Source organism: Neolamprologus brichardi, chromosome 22, assembly GCF_056152115.1.
Source record: "Neolamprologus brichardi isolate AB-2024 chromosome 22, ASM5615211v1, whole genome shotgun sequence".
NCBI classification, from domain to species: Eukaryota; Metazoa; Chordata; class Actinopteri; order Cichliformes; family Cichlidae; genus Neolamprologus; species Neolamprologus brichardi.
The window spans coordinates 20,913,305-20,935,001 of NC_142124.1; the positions used below are offsets into that span (position 1 = coordinate 20,913,305).

General features: G+C 42.1%; 2 protein-coding genes across 3 annotated transcripts; one reads left to right on the forward strand and one right to left on the reverse strand.

The window, feature by feature from the left end:
- Window positions 1–3,286: 3,286 nt before the first annotated feature.
- On the reverse strand, window positions 3,287–10,624 carry gpnmb (glycoprotein (transmembrane) nmb). Of its 2 annotated transcripts, none has more exons than XM_006787626.3 (12): window positions 10,352–10,624; window positions 9,014–9,169; window positions 8,776–8,916; window positions 7,782–7,955; window positions 7,523–7,684; window positions 7,094–7,402; window positions 6,045–6,104; window positions 5,707–5,904; window positions 5,114–5,219; window positions 4,636–4,856; window positions 4,422–4,512; window positions 3,287–4,132 (listed from the first exon to the last, which is right to left on the reverse strand). In XM_006787626.3, the coding sequence occupies exons 1-12, from the start codon at window positions 10,419–10,421 to the stop codon at window positions 3,985–3,987; spliced, it is 1,836 nt and encodes a 611-aa protein (XP_006787689.2). In that variant the 5' UTR covers window positions 10,422–10,624; the 3' UTR covers window positions 3,287–3,984. The 2 variants fall into 2 exon arrangements, with proteins under 2 accessions (XP_006787689.2, XP_035762404.2); XM_035906511.2 differs by having other exon boundaries at window positions 8,755–8,916.
- A 4,314-nt stretch (window positions 10,625–14,938) lies between these two features.
- Window positions 14,939–19,051, forward strand: LOC102791024 (polypeptide N-acetylgalactosaminyltransferase 15-like). Its single transcript, XM_087835145.1, has 10 exons — window positions 14,939–15,459; window positions 15,584–15,750; window positions 15,836–16,040; window positions 16,833–17,000; window positions 17,344–17,461; window positions 17,872–18,066; window positions 18,177–18,308; window positions 18,406–18,507; window positions 18,586–18,729; window positions 18,819–19,051. Exons 1-10 carry the CDS (start codon window positions 14,939–14,941, stop codon window positions 18,981–18,983), a joined length of 1,917 nt encoding a protein of 638 aa, XP_087691271.1. The 3' UTR covers window positions 18,984–19,051.
- The last annotated feature ends 2,646 nt before the right edge of the window (window positions 19,052–21,697 follow it).

Below are 21,697 nucleotides of genomic sequence, written 5' to 3' on the forward strand. Positions count from 1 at the left end.
CGGAGCAAGAGTTGGCGCCCCCTCAGCTGGCGGCTGACAGAAGTATAGAGAAAATCGCCTCAGTTTTTCCTCTGAGGGTCCACCATCTTCAGAAAGAAGTGCAAAACAACTACGACATGCAAATAATGCCAACCGTACATAACTGCAGCAATGCAATTTTTCTTTTTAAATTTTTTTTTTTTGCGGGGGGGATTACCATAGTTAATGATAATGGTACTTTAATTTGTCAAAATTTCCTTTCACCTTCCTATTTGAGGGCTGTGGTCAGGGTGCTGCAGAGAATACTGTAATGGGGTCCTTCCTGTAGCTGCCCTCAAGTCAGCAGAGCATCTGTTTGTGGTCTGTTCTGTTCCCAGGCCTCCTGCCACCTTTGTTGGCGAGTGTCTTAGCGAAGTCCAAGCCCCCACTAGGTTTAATTTCACATAGAGCGAGCTTTGTCATTTCAGAGTGGCCCTTGTAGCAAGGCCATCAAGTTGATGTCGTTAACTGCCTGGTGAGGGTCGGGGGAGTCACACTGATAGATGCAAACGTAACTTCTTTTTTTTTTAAGTTCCAAGGAAAATGATTTAAACAAAAGGATGTTCTCTGTAACCCGCAAATGTACTTGATGTTTCATTTAGTTATGCTTACAGGGAGTAACGAGCCAGGATAGGCACACACCATACTGAGTGAACCCTGACTTAGGGCGTTTATTTTAGAAAAGAAAAAAAGGAAAGGAATCCAAAAACGTAAAGATACAGTTTTTTTTGTTTGTTTGTTTTGTTTTTTTTTCCATGCCGAATGTAAATATGTTGATTGTGATAAAAGTGCTTGAGTGTATCCATGCTTCCACAGTAGAACGCCGTCTACCTCAGCTGAGGGGGCGGGGGGTTGTTGTGGCACTAGGCACCCAGCCCTGCCCCCACTGAGCGCCAGCGCGCACTGATACCTCAGTCCCCCGAACACTTTCTATTTGGGCGCGCCTTCCTAACACCGTGCTTAACTGAGGGGCACAAGTGATACTTTAAAAAAAAAAAGTCCCTAACATCTCCAATCTCCCTGCCAACCCACCCTTCCCACAACTTCCCCCTTCCTCCAGTTTATTTTTGATCTACCTCTTTAGAAATGTATTTGAAGTAGAGGCATTCTTCTATTTGTTAGAATTTAACCCTTCTCCACACCTTTACGCTCCCCTCCCCCAGATAAGATTAAAAACTAAGATCATGAACTCTTTAGACTTGAGAAGAATCAAGTGATCAATTTTTTTTCCAGTGTTTATAAATATATACATGTCTTGACTTTAATTGAAATCCTCGAAACAATAGTTATTTCCTTCTGCTCTCTATTTTCGGTGGTGTGGCTTCCATGTGAACTTATGCTTGAATTTTTCTTTTTGCATTCAGTAGCTAAAACAAGACAATACAGATTTTTTTTTTTTTTTTTTGATAAAGGGCCTGCCTATTGTTTCTGATTTGTAAGACTTCAAAATAGATAAAAGTTCTGTATTTTTTTTTTTCCTCTTTTCTTTTCTTCCCCTTTTGTCTTTCTCAGATGTTACACTCGCTGATTCGGTAGCTGTTTTGTTCTGTTAGCATTTCTTGGCTGTGTAACGTGGAACATCCTCCTTGGTATGGGACAGATGAGGGACCGGGCCTGAGTTTTTGTAAAAGTGATCAAACTTCAGCTTGATATTCTCTCCTCTGCAACAATGCTTGTGCCCCTTCACCTCCCCCTCACACACAGCTCCACTTGTCAAATGCCTCTAAATAAAGAAAAACAAAATGGAGAAATTCTAAGATGACTGGGATGCTTTAACTTTTACAGTAAAGTATGATATTACAAAGTGTTTGGGAACCCCAACTAGAAAAAGTTCTGCGGTGCCTCTGCTGACTTTGTAGCTGGAGTTTTTCAGACCTCCTCATGGTCTGGGTTTCCATGACGGAGCAGATCCTGAGGGTGTTAGGTCCTTGGTTAAACTGGATATGTGACAAATGGCCTTAATAATCGGGTTGACTGACCCTGTCAAACATGGTCTTTATTTATCACAATAGGTTAAAGAGAAAAATGGACTCACCTGCTCTATTTTCTATGAAAAACACTAAAAGAAGCTGTGGGAAGTTGCTTGTAAGAAAAGGAAAATCAAACATTATCATGAGGTTTCAGCAAAGACCCACCAATCTTGTTTTTGATCAACTTGATTAGGTGATCATCAAAATGTGAGCACCTCTTTAAAAAGCAGCTGTCTTGGCAGTGTGCTATTCAGGTGTGTGATAACACAATGCCACAATTTTCTCAGGAGTGAGGTTCCAGCAAATACACCAAGGTCAGAGCATGTAATGCCCAGAGGCCTCCAGAATTAGAGCCATGTCTTATACTCTCGAGGCCTCAGCAAAATTGGAGACACGCTGATCAACTATGATTTGTTTGGAAGGGTTCCCAGGAGAGTCTCTAAGAGCATTACCCCATGGCTTAGGCTTGTGAAGTTGCGTCTGAAACAATGTTTAGACATAATACGCAGTGCTACATTTAGCAGAAACCAAACGGCGTGTCCACACAGGCTAGGTCTGTGGTGGAGGGGTAACAATTTGGGCTAATTGTGCAGCCGCAGGACCTGGGCACCCTGCAGTGAAGTATTGGCCATGAATTTCTCTGTATACCAAAGTATCCTCAAGTGAAATGTGAGTTAAGTCATGCAACAGGACAATGATGCCATAGATGGCACAAAATCTAGAACTGACTGGTTAAAGAGAACATGTTGCAATGGCCCGGTCAGCACCTGAATCACAGGGTGTACTTTTCACAGGGATGCAGAGAGTCCTGTGAAAACATTTTCCACATGATTGAAGTCGTGTATGAACTCGATACAAGTTCCACATGTATTGAGTTGACAATGCCCCAAATTCCAAAGCAACATATGTTAGGTAGTGCTGCATTAGCAAAATATTTAAAGTCACCTGGTAAACTTTGCTAAAGGAGTGAAAAATGTTTAATAGTATTAAAAACTTTAAGTTTAACAATTTGCCTCTGTACCGTTTAGTGTACTGTACAGTAAAAGCATTGTGTGTTGTGTGAACTACCTGCTTTAAAATCGGCGTCGTGTGATTTGATTTGCAGTGTTTGTTTTGATCACAATAATATACAGGATTGTGTTGGGTTACAGGAAAGTGGTGACTTCATTGCTTGTTTTAAAAGCCCCAAACTATAGTGCTAATGGTTAAAATCTAGTTTTTCAAATTTTCTGCAGTTAATGTGATGGTGTGAAACAGTCTTGATCTAAAACACACACACACACACACACCAGAACAAATTAATAGGACACTAAAATAACTTTAGTTACTGACAAAGATTTGCTGAGAACAAAATCATCACTCTGATTCAAAATCACACCAAAAATCAGTTCGTCTAACGTTAAATTCAATTTTTTTCCCCAGCTCCATACAAAGACAGATTCCAGTGTCTTCAAAACATAAGTGGTTAGTTCACAGCCTTTATTTAGTGACAGACGTATTTATCAGCCTTTCATCCTCCTTGATTATGGCTGTTTAAATCTTGGAGTTAAAGATAGTAAATTTTTAACTCATTTGAGGAAAAGCATGCATGTATCACTACTAGTAGGATTTTTACCCGTACATTAATATACAGTATTCTAAAGCAATCGATGACAAACGGTACAAAAGCATTTTTCATCAAAAACAGCCATTGCTTGAGCCTAATTCATTTTATAGCGGCTACTACACCCTATGTTGCAATCAAAATGAGTGCCTCAATCACATATTCGACAGCCTCTTCAGTAGAAAATGATCACACCAATCAGTTGCTGTAGCAGTAGCCGTTTTCTGGAGCACCATCAAACAATTAAAACAAGCAAAATATTAGTTTCTTTTACAAATATGATATTCCTGCTATTTTTGCACTTTAATGATTAGACTTTTGATTAGATTCATATCTGACAATCACATGCTTTAGGTGTTTTTTATTTTAAGTGATGATGCAGCTCAACAAAGCCTACAGGGGGTTTCTCTCAGTCAGCAGGTGACGGCTCTCCTCACTGGAGGGGAAGAGTGCCTCCTTCAGGCGAATCATGTGACCTCCAACCCCAGCATGGGGATCCTCCACCAGTGACCTGCGAATGGGCCGGTACACCTTGTAACGCCTGGAAGAAAGATGCAGGACACAAAAATATGATGGGAGGGTAATGACTCTCTAACTGGATGTGAGCGGCAAGAGTTGGGAAAAGAATACGAGGTGTTTTACGAGCAGGGTAGTAATCAACTTAATCAACTGAAAGTTCAGTGAGAATCAAAGTGGCTTTGTGTGCATGTGTAAATGCTTTTTAATGTGGCAGTAAAAGCCCAAGTTGTGCATTAAAATCTTTCTGCATCATATATTTGGGTCTTCACACATGTACTGAAGGAATGCTGCTGCATCTGAAGACTACTCACTTGTAGACCACATAGGCAATGAATGCAAAAATGGCCCCCAGAACAGCGCTCGAGGAGAGAACGACTTGGGCAGTGTGAGAGGTTGTGGACACTGATGGGTACAAAGGGCAGTGAAGAGAGTGTAAAACAGACCGGAAACTACAACACACCAGACAGCAGTTTCTACAAAGCTGATTTCAAGAAATATCATGTTGTATGTGTTTGTGTAGCTAACCAGGTGTGTCCTGGGACTTGTTGATGGTGATGGTGGTGCTGGTGAGGGTCAAGCTGCTGGAGTTCTCCAAAGTGATGTTCACACAGTAGGTGCCCGGTTCCAGAAATCTTCGCGTCAGATGCACTTTGCACTCCGAGAGCGGCGGCACATCGTTGCACATGATGTTGCGTACCTGAGTGCAGCTGGGGTCTGACACGATGGTACAGGCTGAAGTGGGGACGCTGCGGATAAGGGATGAAGGATAAATCAAATAAACCTGTTTCTTTATCTAAAATGTATAGGTTTGTGTGTGTGTGTGGGGTGGGGGTGCCATTGCACCTAAGTGACTAAATTTGATGTGCAGGGAGAAGATCATCAAAAATAAAGTTGATAAACTCCAAAGGTTACTGTGATTTCCTCTTTGAATGTTTAAAAAAATATCTACAGTATTTTTTTTTTTTTAACATAAATGTAAACAAAGTATATAATAAATGCATACCTGCCCAGACATTTCACCAGGAAGTTGATGTCAGTGTTGGTGACTCTGTGGGCTGACACTTCCAAAATCCGACTGCTTGGCAGGGTGTTCAGTGGGTGCTTGGGCTCTGTGGGGAACAGATTAAATTTGTGGGTTTTGGATGTGTAATCCTCTTCCCCCTAAATAATAATATGATGAAGGAACCAGTCAAAGAATCATAGCACGGGGTTGCTTGAATACAAGTTTGTAGAGAGAAACTGGATCGCAACAATCAGGATTTAATGCAGTTTAAATGGAAGAGTGTTTCCTTTTCATTATCAGGGGTGGCTACTCCACACGAGTCCCATCCCATAGTTCGTGATGAAAGTGAAGCAATTCTGGGATAAAATGTGGGCTGGTTTTCTGTATGTTATTATGATAAATGTGACAAAATGGTTTTTGTTGGAAAGCTTTCATTAGCATTAAAGCCATTAAAGTATCATGAAAAATGTGCAAAGGTTTGCCCTTGCGTTTAGTGTATTAAACTGCTACACCATGGCTTCTGTACAAAGGTTCATGAAAAAGAATCAGTGGTTCACAACATAACTTGAAGGATCCCGCACACTCCCACCTACCAACGACAGTGATATTGCCTGTGAAGGTCCCGTAGGCGTAGCGGAAACACTGGTTGCTGTTGAGACGCCTGGTGTGGAGCCACAGCGGGGTGGTGGGGTTGGATTCTGGGGCAACAGTGGAAGGGAGGGGCTCTGTGGTGGGGAGACCCGTGGAAACAAAAGAGGAGGTGGTCGAGGGCAGGCCGGTGCTGGGCGGCACTGTAATATGAAGCAAATGGACTCTGCATAGTGATGCACGCTGTTTTTTTTAACTTCCTCACATGATATGATTCAGCCTCTGCATTCGATATTCCAACATAATCACAATAATAATACACATTTAGCTGTAAAAGCCTCACCCTGTGTGGTCTCCATCTTGGCTGTAATTGCATGAGTAACAAGTGGAGTTGTAGGAGCCTCTGAGGAAAAGACACGGGAGACACATGTTTTTCCATTAGCACTGATTCCCCGTCTTTTTGTTGTTGTTGTTTTTAAACCGATACTTGTCTGTGTAGGTTCTCAGTGACGTCATGGTAGTCCTTCGAGCTTTAAAAAACGTTTTTAAAGTTACTTGAAGATGTGTAAATACCTGAGACTCTCCATCTTTGGTTTTAGATCACCTCTCACCTCTTGGAAGAGAGGTGAAACTTCTTCAAGAAACTTAAAGAAGTGCAGTCACCTTCTTTTTAAGCTCCTAAGAAACTGTAGGCACTTGCAGATAATGATTCTGTCTTTTAAAGTTTTACATGTATTTTTTGTTTTTACATTCTTTATAACATAACTGTTTAAGTGGCAGTTGCTTCATATCCCCAGAGTGAAGAGAGATAACTTACTTTGTGTGGCTCACATTTCCCTTTTTAAAGTTTCTATTTTGGCATTCCAATTATATTAATTAGACATGCAGATATGGTATAAGAATAGACTGTATATAAAATAAGCCATAGTCTCAAGGTCGAAAAAGTTAATCCAAAGCAGAGGTGCAGTTTTTCTAATGGCCAGCAGGGGGCAGCTCCTCTTGGTTGCAAGAAGATATCTAATTGTATAGACACCTTTGAGAAAATGACCCAATTTTCATTTTATTGATGACTTCAGTGAAAACATTCCTCATTCGTTTATGGTCTCAATTGCTTGTTTAACATCTTAATCAATATTATACATTTTCTCCTCTTTTTTTCCCAATTGCAGAGAAATTGATGACAAAGACTTGTCTGTTATGTAAGTGTGCAGTATCCTTGGGTTCTCAGTCAGAGCTACCCCTCTGGTTTCAAAACACCAAGATGGTGACAGATGACAGTGTGCTGGCTATGTCCATCTGGTTATAAGGTTTGTATAAAAAGTTAACAAGTCTTCAGATAATACTTTGCTTGTTTTGTTATGTCTATATCTTTGTGACTACTTGTGACAGAACCTGTGGACGTGGTCGAGGTCGGGGTGTTGGCAGAAGGTGGACATTCAACTGGAAACGCTGCCTCGACCACCAGCTTCACAGTCATGGTCCCCAGTTTACTGTAGGCGTGCGTGGTTACGTTGCGATGCGTTACCAGCTGATTGCCGTCTCGAAAATCCCAGATGTAGTCAATGGAGGCAGCAGTTTTCAGGTAGCTGCTGGGGTCATGGAGGTGGACTTTGAAAACCACATCCTCACCACGGATGAAGATATTCTCAGATTGGTTGACTGCACCCTTCTGAGAGATGTCGACCGCCACTGGAATTTTATCTAAGGGAGTGTGTGAAATTAATGTAAATGACGTATTAGGTTTCAGCCTGTTTGTATCTCTGTTTGGCTGAAACATCTAGACAGATAAAACTGTATAAGCAGAATATTTTTTTTTCCCACCTGTGACAAAGAAGACGGTGTTGTCGGTAGAGAGGGGGCTGTACTTCCTGCGCTCGCGTTTCCTGTAGACCATGACTTCCATGACCTCTGCCCCCAGAGGGATGTTGGTGGTATTGATGGTCACACTTGAGGAAGAGCCATCACACGTCTCAAAGTACTGGCCTGGGACAAAAAGAAGAGACAAACTGAGTTGGTTTAGATGTTCCTCTTTTTCCGTTTGTATCCTGTGTACATGCAAACTTGTAAACTTGTATCTCACCCATTGTGTGCCAAACATAGACGTAGCTCTTTCGTCTCCAGTCATTGCTCTGAGGGAAGGGTCTCCCATCTGGGAACACGTTGCATTTTGCCTTGTCTATACATTTTCCGAAGCCATAGTCATCCAACCAGGAAGTCCAGTTGTACACGTAGCCAGAGCGAACCTGCCCATTGGCTGTTCGACAGAAAATAAAGTGATGTAAAAGCTTTAATTTTTAAAAAATAAAAATGAACTGATTTTGCATGATACATCTGTTCAGTGACTACACATGAAACGGCTGGTAGCTACAAATGCTAAGATAACTATACTATGATAAATAAAGACAATGAGTAGCCAGGTTCATTGAGGTGTAATTTGTCTATTTTAGTGTTTATCAGCAGCTTGTTCTGGTTTTTATCCTAAGGGGGAGCCTGCTTTAACTCTTTCCCTCATAATGATGTGTTTTGACATCTCAATTTGTATCAATAAACATGTGGTTTGATGACCATCAGATTATGTTCCAGATTTTTTCAAGACTAGTCCTAGTAAGCTGTATAGGCAGAGCCCTCTCTCACTTCTGAAGCACAACCTAAAATATGACGGAAACGACACAGCTCACAAAAGAGCTTCAAGGGTTACTCCTAGTGGGCGACTAAGGGGAAAAGAGTTAAGCATGCTAGTGTATCATCTTTATTGCCATCTTTTTACAACAGTGTACAATTTAATTTGCTCTTTGGTGGGCTTACATAAATCAACCACAACATTTAAACCACCTGCCAGCTGTGCTGGTCTCTCTCATGTGGATAAAACTGCTCTGACCCATCAAGTACAGGCCATTTGATTGACTCCTCGTGATCAGTGTTTTCACTTCACCTGTCAGTGGTTATAATGTTGTGGCTGATCAGTGTATATGGCCCCATGATACTTTGTGGTGGTGTGATGCTATGTGTGTGCAGGTTCATGGCCTGGTCCGGCCTGGCTTTCTTGGCAGCACCTGACGCCTCCAGCTCCGTACCATCCTCACAGTGCTCATCCCAGATCAAGTTCCCATTGGCATCCTCCTTCTGGCAGGGAGGATACTCCAGCTTTGCAGTGAAGGTGATGGAAGAGCCATTCAGAGCTGGACTGTCACTGGTCAAACGGACTTTGGGTTTACCTGCAGAGAGGTGGACTTTCCAGGTGAATGACCTGAAATACCTAAGCAAATGTTTCAAAGGTGAAAAAAAAACCAACCCAGAAAACAAATTACCCACCTCTGTGGTGCATTAAATCATTTAACTTTATGTTTAGTGGTGGGTAGATGTAATCATCCCATGGTTTGGTGTCGGGAAGCCAGCCAGGGATCGGTGGGATTGGAAATGGAAACTTCCCTGATAATGAGTGCTTGTGTGGGAATACATCCCTGTATGCTGGGGAGAGATAAAGCAGAGAGACAAGGACAGGGAACCTTAAAATGTATTTTGGTTTGATGTGAGTCCCTCACTAAAGAGCTTCTGTCATTTACTTGAATCCATTTAGAGGTTAAATGTTTCTTTCCTTACTTGTGAAAAGAGAAACCTACTTGGATTTCATTAGGCTCCTTTAAAATGCAATTAAATGTTAAGTAACAGTGTAGCCCCAAAATACCTGCATAATGACCAAAATCATGTTTATTTCCTGACATGGAAAAATCTGCTTCCAGTACCTGGTTTCCACCTTTAGTAAAAATATTTTACTAAAAGCTCCCATGACTGAAATGATGAAATGATTGAGGGCTGTACAACAGACAACATTTAACTCTGGAGATTAAAAGCCCAATAAAACAGGAGGAAAGCGTTTGGAATGTTAGGCATAAATAAATAAAATGTTTATTGTTGTACAAAAAAGATATTTAAAAAACATATCTGTCTCTGGATTTATACATTTTTAGTAAGATGACCTAGTTTTTGATCTTTCATCTCCACATTCTTACTTAGTTTTTTTTTTTTATTTGGATCTCCACGCCCTTGTCTTCTGCTTTCTCGTTATTTAGCCTGAGTGACATATTTTTCAGCGCAAAAACAAATTCAATCTGTGTAATCTGGTTAAAGGCGAAGAAAAAAACGATCCAAACATCTGGAACGTCTGTACGCAAACAGAAAATTATTCAGCCAAGAGAGCATGGCGTGAAAAAAGAGGGGGGGAAAGGTGATTTTAAATGTGCATTTATTAAATTAATGTCACATTTGCTTTTTTATGATACCGGTGGAAAAAGATTGTTAAAACTGCAGGAGGCTTCTTTTTACGGGATTCCATCTGGTTATGATAACAAATTAGAGAAAGCTACGATTTATCCGTTTTTTCTGGATGTAGAGAATTGTCTGTTTGTGGAGTGAGTAGTCTTAACGGAGCACACGCCTTAATCAGTCTCATGGGACTCTGACTGTAGAGAGCGGATGGCAGGACGAGTTAAATAAACAAATGAATAAACAAACAACCCTAGGAGATAAACATAAAACACCAAAATTATTTAATTCACGTAAAGACATTAAATCTGAAACCAATGAACCCACGTTTTTAAACCACAGCCACAACTCTTTCACTTCAAACTATTCCAAAGTAGCGCCACTTACTTTTGCGTCCATCAGCTTGATAAAGAAAGCAGGCACAAGCCAGGAGGGAAACACACTGCCAGGCTTTCATTTTCACTCGTCCGTGGGGGGTAAAAACAGTCGTCTCTGCAGCTTTAAGCACCCACGAATAGTGTCTCTGTGCGCCGACACAGCGTGTCCCTCTTTCTCCTCGTCCGGATTTCCCAGTACTACCCCTCCGTTTGTCCCGCTGTCCACCAATTTAAAGTGGCTCCGCTGAGCGCACAAACATGTGATGTTTCCTAACGAGACGCATCTCATCACTCATTAGTCCCCCAAACTCAGGAAACTCATGAGAGACGAGATGCGCGCGGATTGCACCGTGCGCATGCTCATCCTCTTCTTTCTCTCGCATTTGACAAAAAGTTCAGTGACTTTTAATCTGCTCAATCTTTCATACTCTTGCGTTTTTAGAACAGTGTTATTCCCTTTCGTGTTAATCTGTTTATTTTATTTTTTTCCAGTTTATCATGTCTGTTTTTTATTGTTCAATGTAGTCGATTAATTGTTAATTAACACGGCGGCACATTGTCCACAATACATATGTTTTAATTATATCGTTTTTTGTCCCTTCTTTGTTCTCAAATTCGAGAAGTTTTATTAACTTCGTTAGATAATTAAATTGTGATCAAATAACAATGTTTTTCTTAAATATATAAAAAGAGGGTTTTGTGTGTGATTTAGTCGGATCATGTAACTATATAATTACATTAGGAAGCCTGGATATCTTCTTATAATATTATATTTTCCTTAAGTTCTGCCACGGAAGTCCGATAACAGATAAAGTCCACGCGTGAGAGCTGTGCACACATGACTGGAATGTTTGACACGATGAATCTGAATCATGCTGAGACACCTCACTCCGCTCGTGGAGGTTGCGCCACAGATGAACCCTAAAAAAGCAGAAGGGAAGCCTAATGCTCCTTCTGCGTCGTGTTCGCTTTCGACACCATCCACCATGTGATGAAAGTCACTGTTCACGGCAGGTCTGCTGCTGCAGCTGCTGTCACAAGAGAGTTTGGAAAAGGGTTACAAAGGGATCCTCGCGTGCAAACAGATTTCTTAAAACTGGGTTCAAAAGTCAGCAGAGTCTGAACGAACAAATAGCTCACGCGGAATATTTCCAGCAATGGTATTAATTGACATAATACTGAAAATAAAGCAATTATTCGTCTCTATTTAAATAAATAAAAGCAGAAACAAAAGAGAATGAGCTTGAATAAATTGTGTGTCCTTGCTGGGTCGTGCGATTTCAAGCATAGAAAAGCAAAGCAATGTCAGCAGACAAGGTTTCTAAATAATTACGTTTAAAAAAACAAAAAACAAACAAAAAAAAAAAACAACACAAGAAATAAACAAATAAATAGAAACAAAAAAACTTAGATCTAAAAATAGCTCCAATCCGGGATGTTGATTCTGATAAATTCCCCTCGGCCGGCAGGCGTGGTCGCCTGCAATTTTGCGAATTTTAATCGGTTCAGTTGTTGGGAGAGCTCCAATAGTGACCTCCTTTAAAGCTCTGAGACCTGCTTTTCATGTTTTAGATATCGAGCTTCAGAATCTGTTGGCATTCCAGTGAAATCTGTTTTAATTCATTAAAACCTTTGTGGTGTTCTCGGGATTCCCATATGCTTGTTTGCCATTCACCTAGGGACCATTATTGGTCCGAGGACACCACAATTTGAATAAATAAAAAAAGGAAGAAAGTCATCGTGGCGGTTAATTGCTGTCACATGTCAGAATAAAGCCACCAGACATTCAGCCGGTTGGAAAAGCTGCATTGATAAATGAAACACTGATGACCACTGATCAAGACCACGAGATCTGACAGAAGCTCTTGAAGAAAACATTATTAGAGCAGATGTTTAAAAACGGCACGCAACATGTTATATTTCTTTGATCCAACATGCTTTGTTTTGAAATTCTGAAATTAATATTTGTGCTTTTTTTTTTTTACACTTGTTGTGTTAAAATTCTCACAGAGAAGCACATTTATCACAACTTTTCTTAAAATGACACTACAGTGCGGATCCTTAGATTCTTCTTTTTTTCAATCAACCACCCATTGAAGTGTAGGGGAAACTTCGATTACCTGCAATACCGACTTTCTCCAGTAGAGGGAAGCACCCCTCCGCAGCTTCTCATGCAGCCTGTTACTAAACCCCATTCCTCTCGAATCAGATCAACTCTTGATCATTTCCAGGGTTCAGTAAAACGTTACTGAACACTAAAAATTAAGTGTTTATTCTGATTCTGCATATGTTGTTTTCATTATTAATTAACCTTCTGATTAGTTTCTACATTCATTCAAGTCCTTTGCTATAAAAAAGATCTATTTTAGTGAAATTCTGAAATGTTTTTATATCAAGTTCATGTATGCAGCTTATTTACAGAAAACGGTAAAGTGGAACACGTTAATTATCGACGGTTCAACTTTTAAAAGTAACCCAAATGTGTATTATTTGTCCAGCCGGCACAAAAATATGTCTCTGTCTGCTTGTCTTCTATGCAGCCCAGAGAATAAAAAGTGCTCCAGGTTGTAAAAGGCAGAAATATGATTGAAAAACAAGCCAACTGTGCAGCCAGCAGTCCCTTTATCCCCCCCTCCTTCTCTCTCACTGTCGTGCCGTCTCATTTACAGCTCTGGCTTCTAGCTGGCGGACTGGATGGAGGAATGCAGAAACATTCCCGGGAATGTGGACAGGATCTTCAATGTGTCTGTGTGCGCGCTCGCGCGTGTGCGTGTGATCCTCTGGTGTTTGCACGCTTGTCTGAAAACGTGCTGGCGGTGGAAACTTTAATTCGGCGTGTGTTTTGGCCGCACAGTGGAACATATGAGACTGTTCACTGCGCAGAGCTGGAGCTACACAGAGACATTCTTTCTTTTCCAACCCTGAGGCGCGTAAACACATTCCCACCAGAACACTGGAGTCAGGACCCGGTCACCGCTCTTTCTCATCTTCGATTTCTCCCTTTCACCCCCCCCCCCCCCTCTCTCTCTCTCTCTCTCTCTCTTTTGGCCTTTCAACTTGTCAGCCTGTCTCTCCAGGTGCCCTGTCCCAGTTCTTGAAACTATAGTCCTAATTATCAGAAGGCACTCTGCCCTGTTATCCAGGGGAGGTGAAGTGTCCTTGTGTGGTCTATAACACACTCATTAAGCCTGCAATGGAGCTTTTAAGAGAGCCACTGCCACCAGTGAACTGGTCTCTCAGAGCAGCCGACCTAAGCTCTAAAAGCTCCTCAGGCTTTCCTGCCAGCTTGTATGGAGGTCTTTCTCGCAGATGTTAGCCACAATACAGAGCAGAAGCAGAGAAGCTGCCATGGCGCAGACGACGCAGAAGGGTTTGTGATGTGCACAGTCTGACCTTCTAATGCCATTATCATAATGTATCAGGAAATTATTAGGCTTTAGTTTTTGCCAATTTTCCACTCAAACCTTTAGATGATATATGGGCATGCTCCGAGTGTTTTTCTTTTTCTTCAGCAGTTCAGTTTTGCGGTGTGGGAAATTCCATTCACAGAATACCAAAAACAAGTTTATGACAACACACAAGCATGCACATTTCCACTTGTCGAGAAAGAAAACAGTAAAATAAACACGCGGACCCAAGTCATTCGGTCTTTACTTTCTTTAAGACTGGCTGCCAAGATCTCCACAGAGAACCAAAGAGATCGAAGCCGTGAACGCCCCGCTTCCCGGCACCAACAGACGGTCATGGGACCCGGAGGCCCAAAGCCAGCTGGCCAGAGGAAGCGTCTTTGATGTGTGACGCCCGGAGGGAGACGCCTGCTACAAGCAGACTCTCACACACAGACTGGAGGAAATGTAAAAACATTGTGTCTTTCCACTGCAGTGCGGACTTATTTATAACTGAGCACACCAGCTAGTAAAAATGTGTTTTGAAATAGTTAATTATGGCTTTTACCACTTAATTTAGAGTATTTTAGGATTCCCCACAAGGCGTTTCAGGAATAATAAGATGACAAGAAGACAATACTAATACGGCTTCTGAGCCAAGTAGACTTCCTAAACTTTAAACATTGTATTTCTATTGTGATGGAAAGTGAAAAGTAATAAGTGTATACTACTCTGTGCGTTCTGGAGAATTTTCTTAATTATATTTTTTCCAACATTATCTTTTAATCCCTCTTGTTATGAAGTAGAGACGAAGACCTGAGCAGGTTGAGTAACAGGTGGATACAGGAAGTGACCACCTTTACATGATTTACATGACGCAAAATATTTTGCACAGGCTCTAGGACCGCGGGAGGAGCTGGATGAAAGACAAAGTCAGCGAAACTCCATCATTTCAAAGTTGAGAACTTGTCTCAAACCTGCACTGTATGTCACTCTTGTCCCAGCTCTGGTACTCAATGAATGCACCTCTACTCTTCTTCAGGGGATTCGTGTGCGATCTATTTATTTCTTGAATCATTCTAGTCGAGTTGCATCACTCTGATGAAATGCAGTGCTCGTCAAGATGAAGCAAAACAAACACATCTGCAATTCAAAACAGCACCGGGCCGCCTTCTGAGCACAGTCTCACGCCTCCTGCGCCGTCGCTCAGCATGAGGCGGAGGAGCGCCGTCCGGAGGAAGATGCTCTGCCTCTGGTTGCTGCTCATCGGATTCGCCCTGGTTGCGCTGGCGCTCTCGGATCTCTTTAATCGGGACAGCGACCGCAATCGTCACAAACCCGGCCCTCCCCGCCAGCCCCTCCAGCGGATCGCCAGTCCTCCGGATCTAGAGGTCATCGTGGACTCCCATGACCCTGCTTTGGAGCTAGGCGCCGATTTGACTCCTCTGAAATCTCTGCAAGAAGACCAGCTGTTATTCGTCCCATCCATACATGGCACCAAGAGCTCGCCACAGAAAAAGCGGAGTTACAAGATGCTCCTTCCCGGAGTAAGTAAAGATACCACCGTACGCGGGCCACCTACGCACGGTGAAATGGGGAAAGCAGTGCGCCTTCATCTGGAGGGTTTGGAGAGGGATATGGAGCTCAGGGCTTTGCAGCAGTACGGTTTCAATGAGGTAGTGAGCGAAAGGATTTCTCTGCATCGCAGGCTGCCAGAGGCGCGCCATCCAGAGTGAGTGAACAAAGCGCACGATTGAAAATATAAATCAAAAGTTACCCCATGCTGGAGTTCAACAAGCGCTAAAAGTTAGTGTAGTTGTTACCGCTTTCACAATTTGTCCCCCTCCCATCAACAGGTGTTTGGGGGAGCAACACATCGAGTCTCTGCCGTCGGCCAGTGTTGTTATCTGTTTTAATGACGAGGCTTGGTCCACTCTCCTACGCACAGTACACAGCGTCCTCGACACTGCACCTAAACAGTATCTGCAGGAGGTCCTGCTGGTGGACGACCTAAGTCAACAGGGTGAACATATCCATCCATCCATCCATCCATCCATTAATTCAGTGTGCTGACAGCTTGTTCCGCCTTTTCTCTGTGCTCCTCCTAGGTCACCTGAAGACTGGGCTGAGTGAGTACGTGTCTCATCTGGATGGAGTGCGTTTGATTCGCAGCACCAAACGCCTCGGGGTTGGAGGTTGCCGGACATTAGGTGCTACCAGGGCTGTTGGGGAGGTGCTGGTGTTCATGGACTCCCACTGTGAATGCCAAAAGGGCTGGCTGGAACCGCTGTTGGAGAGAATTGCCCAGGACAGGTACTTTTTTTAGTTATTCCAATTAAAAATCTATTTTCATATTTTACGGTGAGAAAGATGCTGCATACTAACAGGATTCCAAATGCAAGTTCTTAAATGGGTGACATGTCAAAATATAAACAGTTACTGTGCCAGATTTTTTTTTACTTTCTCTAATGAGTTCAGCCTTTGGACAGAAACACTTGTGAGGAGATGAAGGGTTCCGACTTATCATTCGCCCTTACTCATTAGCAAAGCAGGGCGATGCATGAGGTGTATGTGTGTGTATCGAGCACTGAGCTCCCATGATTTGGCTCTCGTCTTATGTCTCAGGCTGCCTGCAGCGTGGCTCTAATTAGACTAGGTAATTAAGCTGAGGGCTCGGGCTTGGAATCTGCAACCATTCGGCTCTCTCGGCCACATGTTTGACCCCTCTCCCATTTTTTCTCAATTCCCTTTTTGATCTTTTCATTTCCTTAAAGCGTCACACCACACATGGTCATTTGGCATGGATATTTCAAACAGCACACATGGGGAGCCAAAACATTCCCCGACAAAGGACAGTACATGTTTCTGAACTTCCTGTGACACAGCCGGCGTTTGCAATTTCAAACACATGCATACAGAAATGAAAACGCAGTGTCTATTTTACCTAGTTGTGCACAGATTAGTAAATGTAAATGTAGTCAAGGAGTTATTAGCTATAACTTGACTAGTAGTGGCATGCTTTACATACAAAGCAGTCTCACTCACCACACTTAATAAATGCAAATAAAAAGAGCTGCTGAGATCCAGAATGTGGTGTCTTCTTAGGACCAGAGTGGTGTCCCCCATCATGGATGTGATAGACTGGCAGTCCTTTCGGTACAATGCCACCCAGTGGCCAGTTAGGGGGGTGTTCGACTGGAGACTTGACTTCTTTTGGGAATCAAATCCAGAGTTGCAAGATAAAGACCCAGAGATGGCTGTCCAACCTCTGCAGTAAGTGTGCAGCTGTTAAGGGGTGCAAGTTAGATTTAATGACTTCTTATTTGCATGATAACAATGCTAAATGAACCATATTACGAAAGACGGAACAGATATAATTTTACACGGTATGTGTAAGTGCATAACTGACCTTTGCCTTTGAAAAATCTAGAAAATATGACCAATTAGAATACAGAAGTATAAAAACTAAGGACCATACATGTGGATCTGTTTGTCCTTGTGTTGCAAACCCAGACTTTAACATCCTGAAGTCCATTATGTCACTCTACTCCAGAGATACCAACACATCCGTGCAGTTCTTTTAAAAAAAAAATGATGCTGGTTCTGTTTGTGACAGGAGCCCAGCGTTAGGAGGTGGAGTTGTGGCTATCGACCGACATTTCTTCCAGAGCGTGGGAGCCTATGACCCTGGGATGGTGCTATGGGGTGCAGAGCAAATTGAGCTGTCTATCCGGGTAAAGGAAAACTCATTTGATGTCAACTTTCCTGCTAAATCCTCCAGTGCACATACACCAGACAGAGAGATGACAGACTGCATTTGCTTTTTACTTTAAGCCAAGTAAGGTATTTTAGCGATGCTTCGCCTGAGTGATTCGGTTGCCTTCTGTTAGTGCTTTAGAATTGCTGTGCTATGAGATGATGCCTTTTGCAAATGGAAATTTCAGCTTGGACAGTGGTCTGGGAATGTCCTGGCCCACTGATGAATGTACAAGTGTGAGAGCAAAAATGTTATAAATCAACTTGTCTGCCTGGGATGACCATTAAAATATGAAACAATATGACTAACAAACAGGGAATTAAAAAAAAAAGAAACACAGAAAACAATTATAATCTTTATTACTAAAATACTACTACATTCTTATAGGTGTGGTCATGCGGCGGCTCCATGGAGGTGGTACCTTGCTCCCGCGTGGGCCACCTCATTCGCCGCCACCTGCCGTATCGCTTCCCAGATCAGGACTTGCTTCAGAGGAACAAGATCCGGGTTGCTGAAACCTGGATGGACACGTACAAGAAAATCTACTACAGAAGGGACACGCTTGCTCATTTCATCAGACAGGTGTTTGTGAATATGTGTGTGTGCGTGTGTGAGTCAACACATCTGGTCAAGAGATTGTCTGGTGAGTGTGCACCACAGACAAAAAAATGAAACTTTCTTTCTTTGTCCAGTCTGAAAACCCGAACATCACGGAGCGTCTGCGGCTGAAGAGGAGTCTGGGCTGTAGGAACTTTCACTGGTTCCTAACTACAGTCTACCCACAGCTTTATATCCCCCAGGACAGAACTGCACTGTCAGGAGAGGTATCACAAGCTCTCACATGCTCATACATGCACACGAATATATGAACAGGTTGTGTATGGATGGACTGTGAGGCATCATGTCTGTATCTGCTTGCAGCTGTACAGTGTTGGTACTGGCAGATGTGCAGACTATCCCCAAGGTCGGGGACTGCAGGGTGGGGCCATGGATGTGGCACCATGCACTGGGACAGGTAGCCAGGTAACCATAATTACAGATTACTTGATGATAACAACAGATAAGGGAGACATCAGTGAAGCTGATCTCTTGCTGTTGTAGCACTGTGATCTAAACTCTGAGGGTGAAGTGCGATGGGGTCCCACGGGGACATTGTGTTTGGATACTGAGGGAGAGAGGGCGGTCCTCTCTCCTTGCGCCAGCCACCGATTGACCCCCGGCAGACTCCAGTGGAAGTTCATAAAGGCAAGAAGAAGAATTGAGCGACAGACAGTTTTTATGACTACCCGGGGCATTTAGCTGACTCTCTGCATATGTTTTCCACTTTTCCACAGCTGAGCGGCCAGCTCGTTCACCAACTGTCTCAGTTATGTCTGGAGGCTGTAAAAGAGGAAGGCGACAACAAGCGCAGCACAGGAGGTCTTTTCCTGCGCCAGTGCACCCACCACCCCAGACAACAGTGGCATTTTGAACAACTAGTGGCTCCCAAAGGTGCCTGATAGAGGGACTAGCTTTAACAAGATATAAATCCCAGGCAAATCTATCATCATGTCACATATTTGTAGTGTCATACATATATTTATATTACACACACACACACACACACACACACACACACACACACACACACACACACACACACACACACACACACACACACACACACACATGTATTTTGCAACTTTTTGCTCCTGTTTTAAGGATTGCAATTATCATTACCTGTAATAACTGTATTAACTAATGATAATGTCAGTTTCAGTACCTGTTGTCTTTATGAATATTTCATCATATATATTATTATAAAAACTGTATATTAAATTATTTTTTGTGTCAGTAAATGGTTCCATGAATTTGTGATCTGTTTGTGTACATTTCTAAAATATTTAACCGGCAGACAAAACACCACCACAGCTCTGAATTCAGGACAGTTTTGCCATTATGCTGGCCTTCACGTACACCACATCTAAGCTAAAACTACAAAGAGTTTATTTTCTCATATCAGGAAGAGCAGAGGTGTTATGGTAACATTAAAATGGCTGCATCTTGTTGAAGTGTCCAAACTGCTGAAAGAGTGTGTGCAGCATGGAGAGTGCCTGGATATTATATATCAACAGCAGAGGGAGCCATCAGCCTTCAAAATCATTTCTAAAAGCCAAACTCCTTATTTTGTTATTGTTAAACACAAATAGCACCCCTCCCTCCATGCTAGTCATTTATTATAATATATTTAACATGTTCTTATATGCATTTCTGTCATTAGGGCTAACCTAATGGATGTGACAGTGACGTCCATCCGTCTGAGAGAAGTGGATTTGCTCTACAACAGGCAAATTTGGTTTTGTTTCTAGGTATTAACTCACAGTCTAATAAACCAGATTTTCTTTAGGCCATGGAGCTTAAGAATAGGATGGACTCTAAACTGGTTCTCAGTGTCTCTCTCTTGGCCTCAAGGCAATGAGTTCTAATAACCCCCAATACTCAGCCTCAAAATAATGCTCTTCTTAACCCATGCTCCACTTAGCCCAGTGAACTTCACAGCACCTTCTGGATAAAAAAATAAATAAAATTATATGGTAACCTCTTAGTATGTCTTTCTTAGTTATGTACCTACTGAGCTGTTGCAAAGGAAGTGCAACATATTTCTGTTGCAGTGGGTTTTCAGAGATGGGCTAGGGCTATCGTGTGGAAGCTGTTTGCTTCTCTATCAGAAGCAAACAGCTGCTGTTGATTCTAAATGGTGAAAATTACATGGCTGTATTTACATCGATTCCCATAGAAAAATACAAAAAAACCCCCCCAATAATATGTGCTTTCTATAGCTGTTGTGGTTACACTTTAGCATACATCTATATATTTTTTATATTTTAAAATCATCATTATCCGTCTATTGATCTATCCAATAATATTTTTTAAATGTTATTATTTAATTGTTTTGTTTTTGTAAAGCAGTGGCTAGCACAGTCCCGTCGCAGCAAGAAGGTCCTGGGTTTGAGTCCAGTCCGGTCTTTTCTGTGTGGATTCTTCATGGGTTCCTCCAGGGTCTCTCCCAAAGACAAGCATGGGGTCAGGTTAACTGGTGATGAATTGCCTTCACACTGATTTGAACATTCATGCTTAAATTGGTTTGAATTTGAACATGAATGGCTGTCTGTGCGATAGATTGGTGACCTGTCCAGGGTGTTCTCCCAGGGAACCACCACACAAGTATCAGTACCCACTTCCTTTTTGATAGAGAGTACTGATACTTGGTACTTTGAATTTCACTTCAGTTACTTCTAGTCTAATTTACTAGCTAACTCTTGTGATGACCTCTCCACAGACACAGAAACTGAATCCATTCACAATCAGAAAGCGTTTGACCGACATGAGAGCAGCACCAGGTACAAAACCTTTGCTGTCCAAACACAACATTAGAGCAAAGCTTCGGTTTGCCATTGAATGGAAAGACAATGACAGAGTCATAGTAAACATGCTTGGTGCACACCAAAGACAGCTTCAAGGGACACAGTATTAAAAGTGAATTACATGCAAGAAAACCCCTCCACCATTCAAGCCAATGTTTTGCTTCCATGAACTACACCCTGATGCCAAGCATATACTTACTTTTCCTGCTTGCTCTTAGTGTGTGTCTCCTTTTTTTGTTAATAAATGACTGAAAAAGCTAGTTTTCCTTATGGCTTTGTAGTGATGTAATCAGTAAGGAGAAGATCTTTACTGGTCTAAAAATAGCTTAAAAAAAGAAGAAAAGAATGAGATGTAATTACCTTTCCACATGATAAATAAATATTGTTGACCCTGTGAGGTCTATGAGAAGTGTCCCTAATAACAGTCTTCTTTCAGTTAGAAAGTGTTTGATTTCAAAGAGTTGGGAAAATAAATTTCAGATAGATCATTCAGATTCATTCAAAAACCTCTGGTTTAAGGGTACTTAGACCTTCCATAAGAGAAGCCCACACAGTAACCACAGACTGCCACACATGTAGGACTTGTGCTGGTGGGGGACTGGGTGATCCTGGTGTTGACTTTATTACTGGGCAAGCCTGATGGTTCATCATAGCTCTAAATCCGTTTCCACTGCAGCGTAAGACGTGAAAAAAAATCCTAGCATTATATTGTTGTATTAGTACTATTATAAGTTGTTTGTGCTGATTTAGACAATAAAATTGAAATTCTCCTTCTCCGGAGGACTCTTCTTATCCTCGTCTGATGCTGT

What these genes read in the sequence shown, in the direction of transcription:
- LOC102791024 (XM_087835145.1), top strand. Translation starts at nt 14,939, where the DNA reads ATGAGGCGGAGGAGCGCCGTCCGGAGGAAGATGCTCTGCCTCTGGTTG. An exon ending in CCAGAGGCGCGCCATCCAGA is followed by an intron (nt 15,460 to 15,583) that starts GTGAGTGAACAA and finishes TCCCATCAACAG; the next exon opens with GTGTTTGGGGGAGCAACACA. An exon ending in GAACTGCACTGTCAGGAGAG is followed by an intron (nt 18,309 to 18,405) that starts GTATCACAAGCT and finishes ATCTGCTTGCAG; the next exon opens with CTGTACAGTGTTGGTACTGG.
- gpnmb (XM_035906511.2), bottom strand. Translation starts at nt 10,421, where the DNA reads ATGAAAGCCTGGCAGTGTGTTTCCCTCCTGGCTTGTGCCTGCTTTCTT. An exon ending in CAAGATGGAGACCACACAGG is followed by an intron (nt 5,905 to 6,044) that starts GTGAGGCTTTTA and finishes TTCATATTACAG; the next exon opens with TGCCGCCCAGCACCGGCCTG. An exon ending in ATTGCCTATGTGGTCTACAA is followed by an intron (nt 4,133 to 4,421) that starts GTGAGTAGTCTT and finishes TCTTTCTTCCAG; the next exon opens with GCGTTACAAGGTGTACCGGC.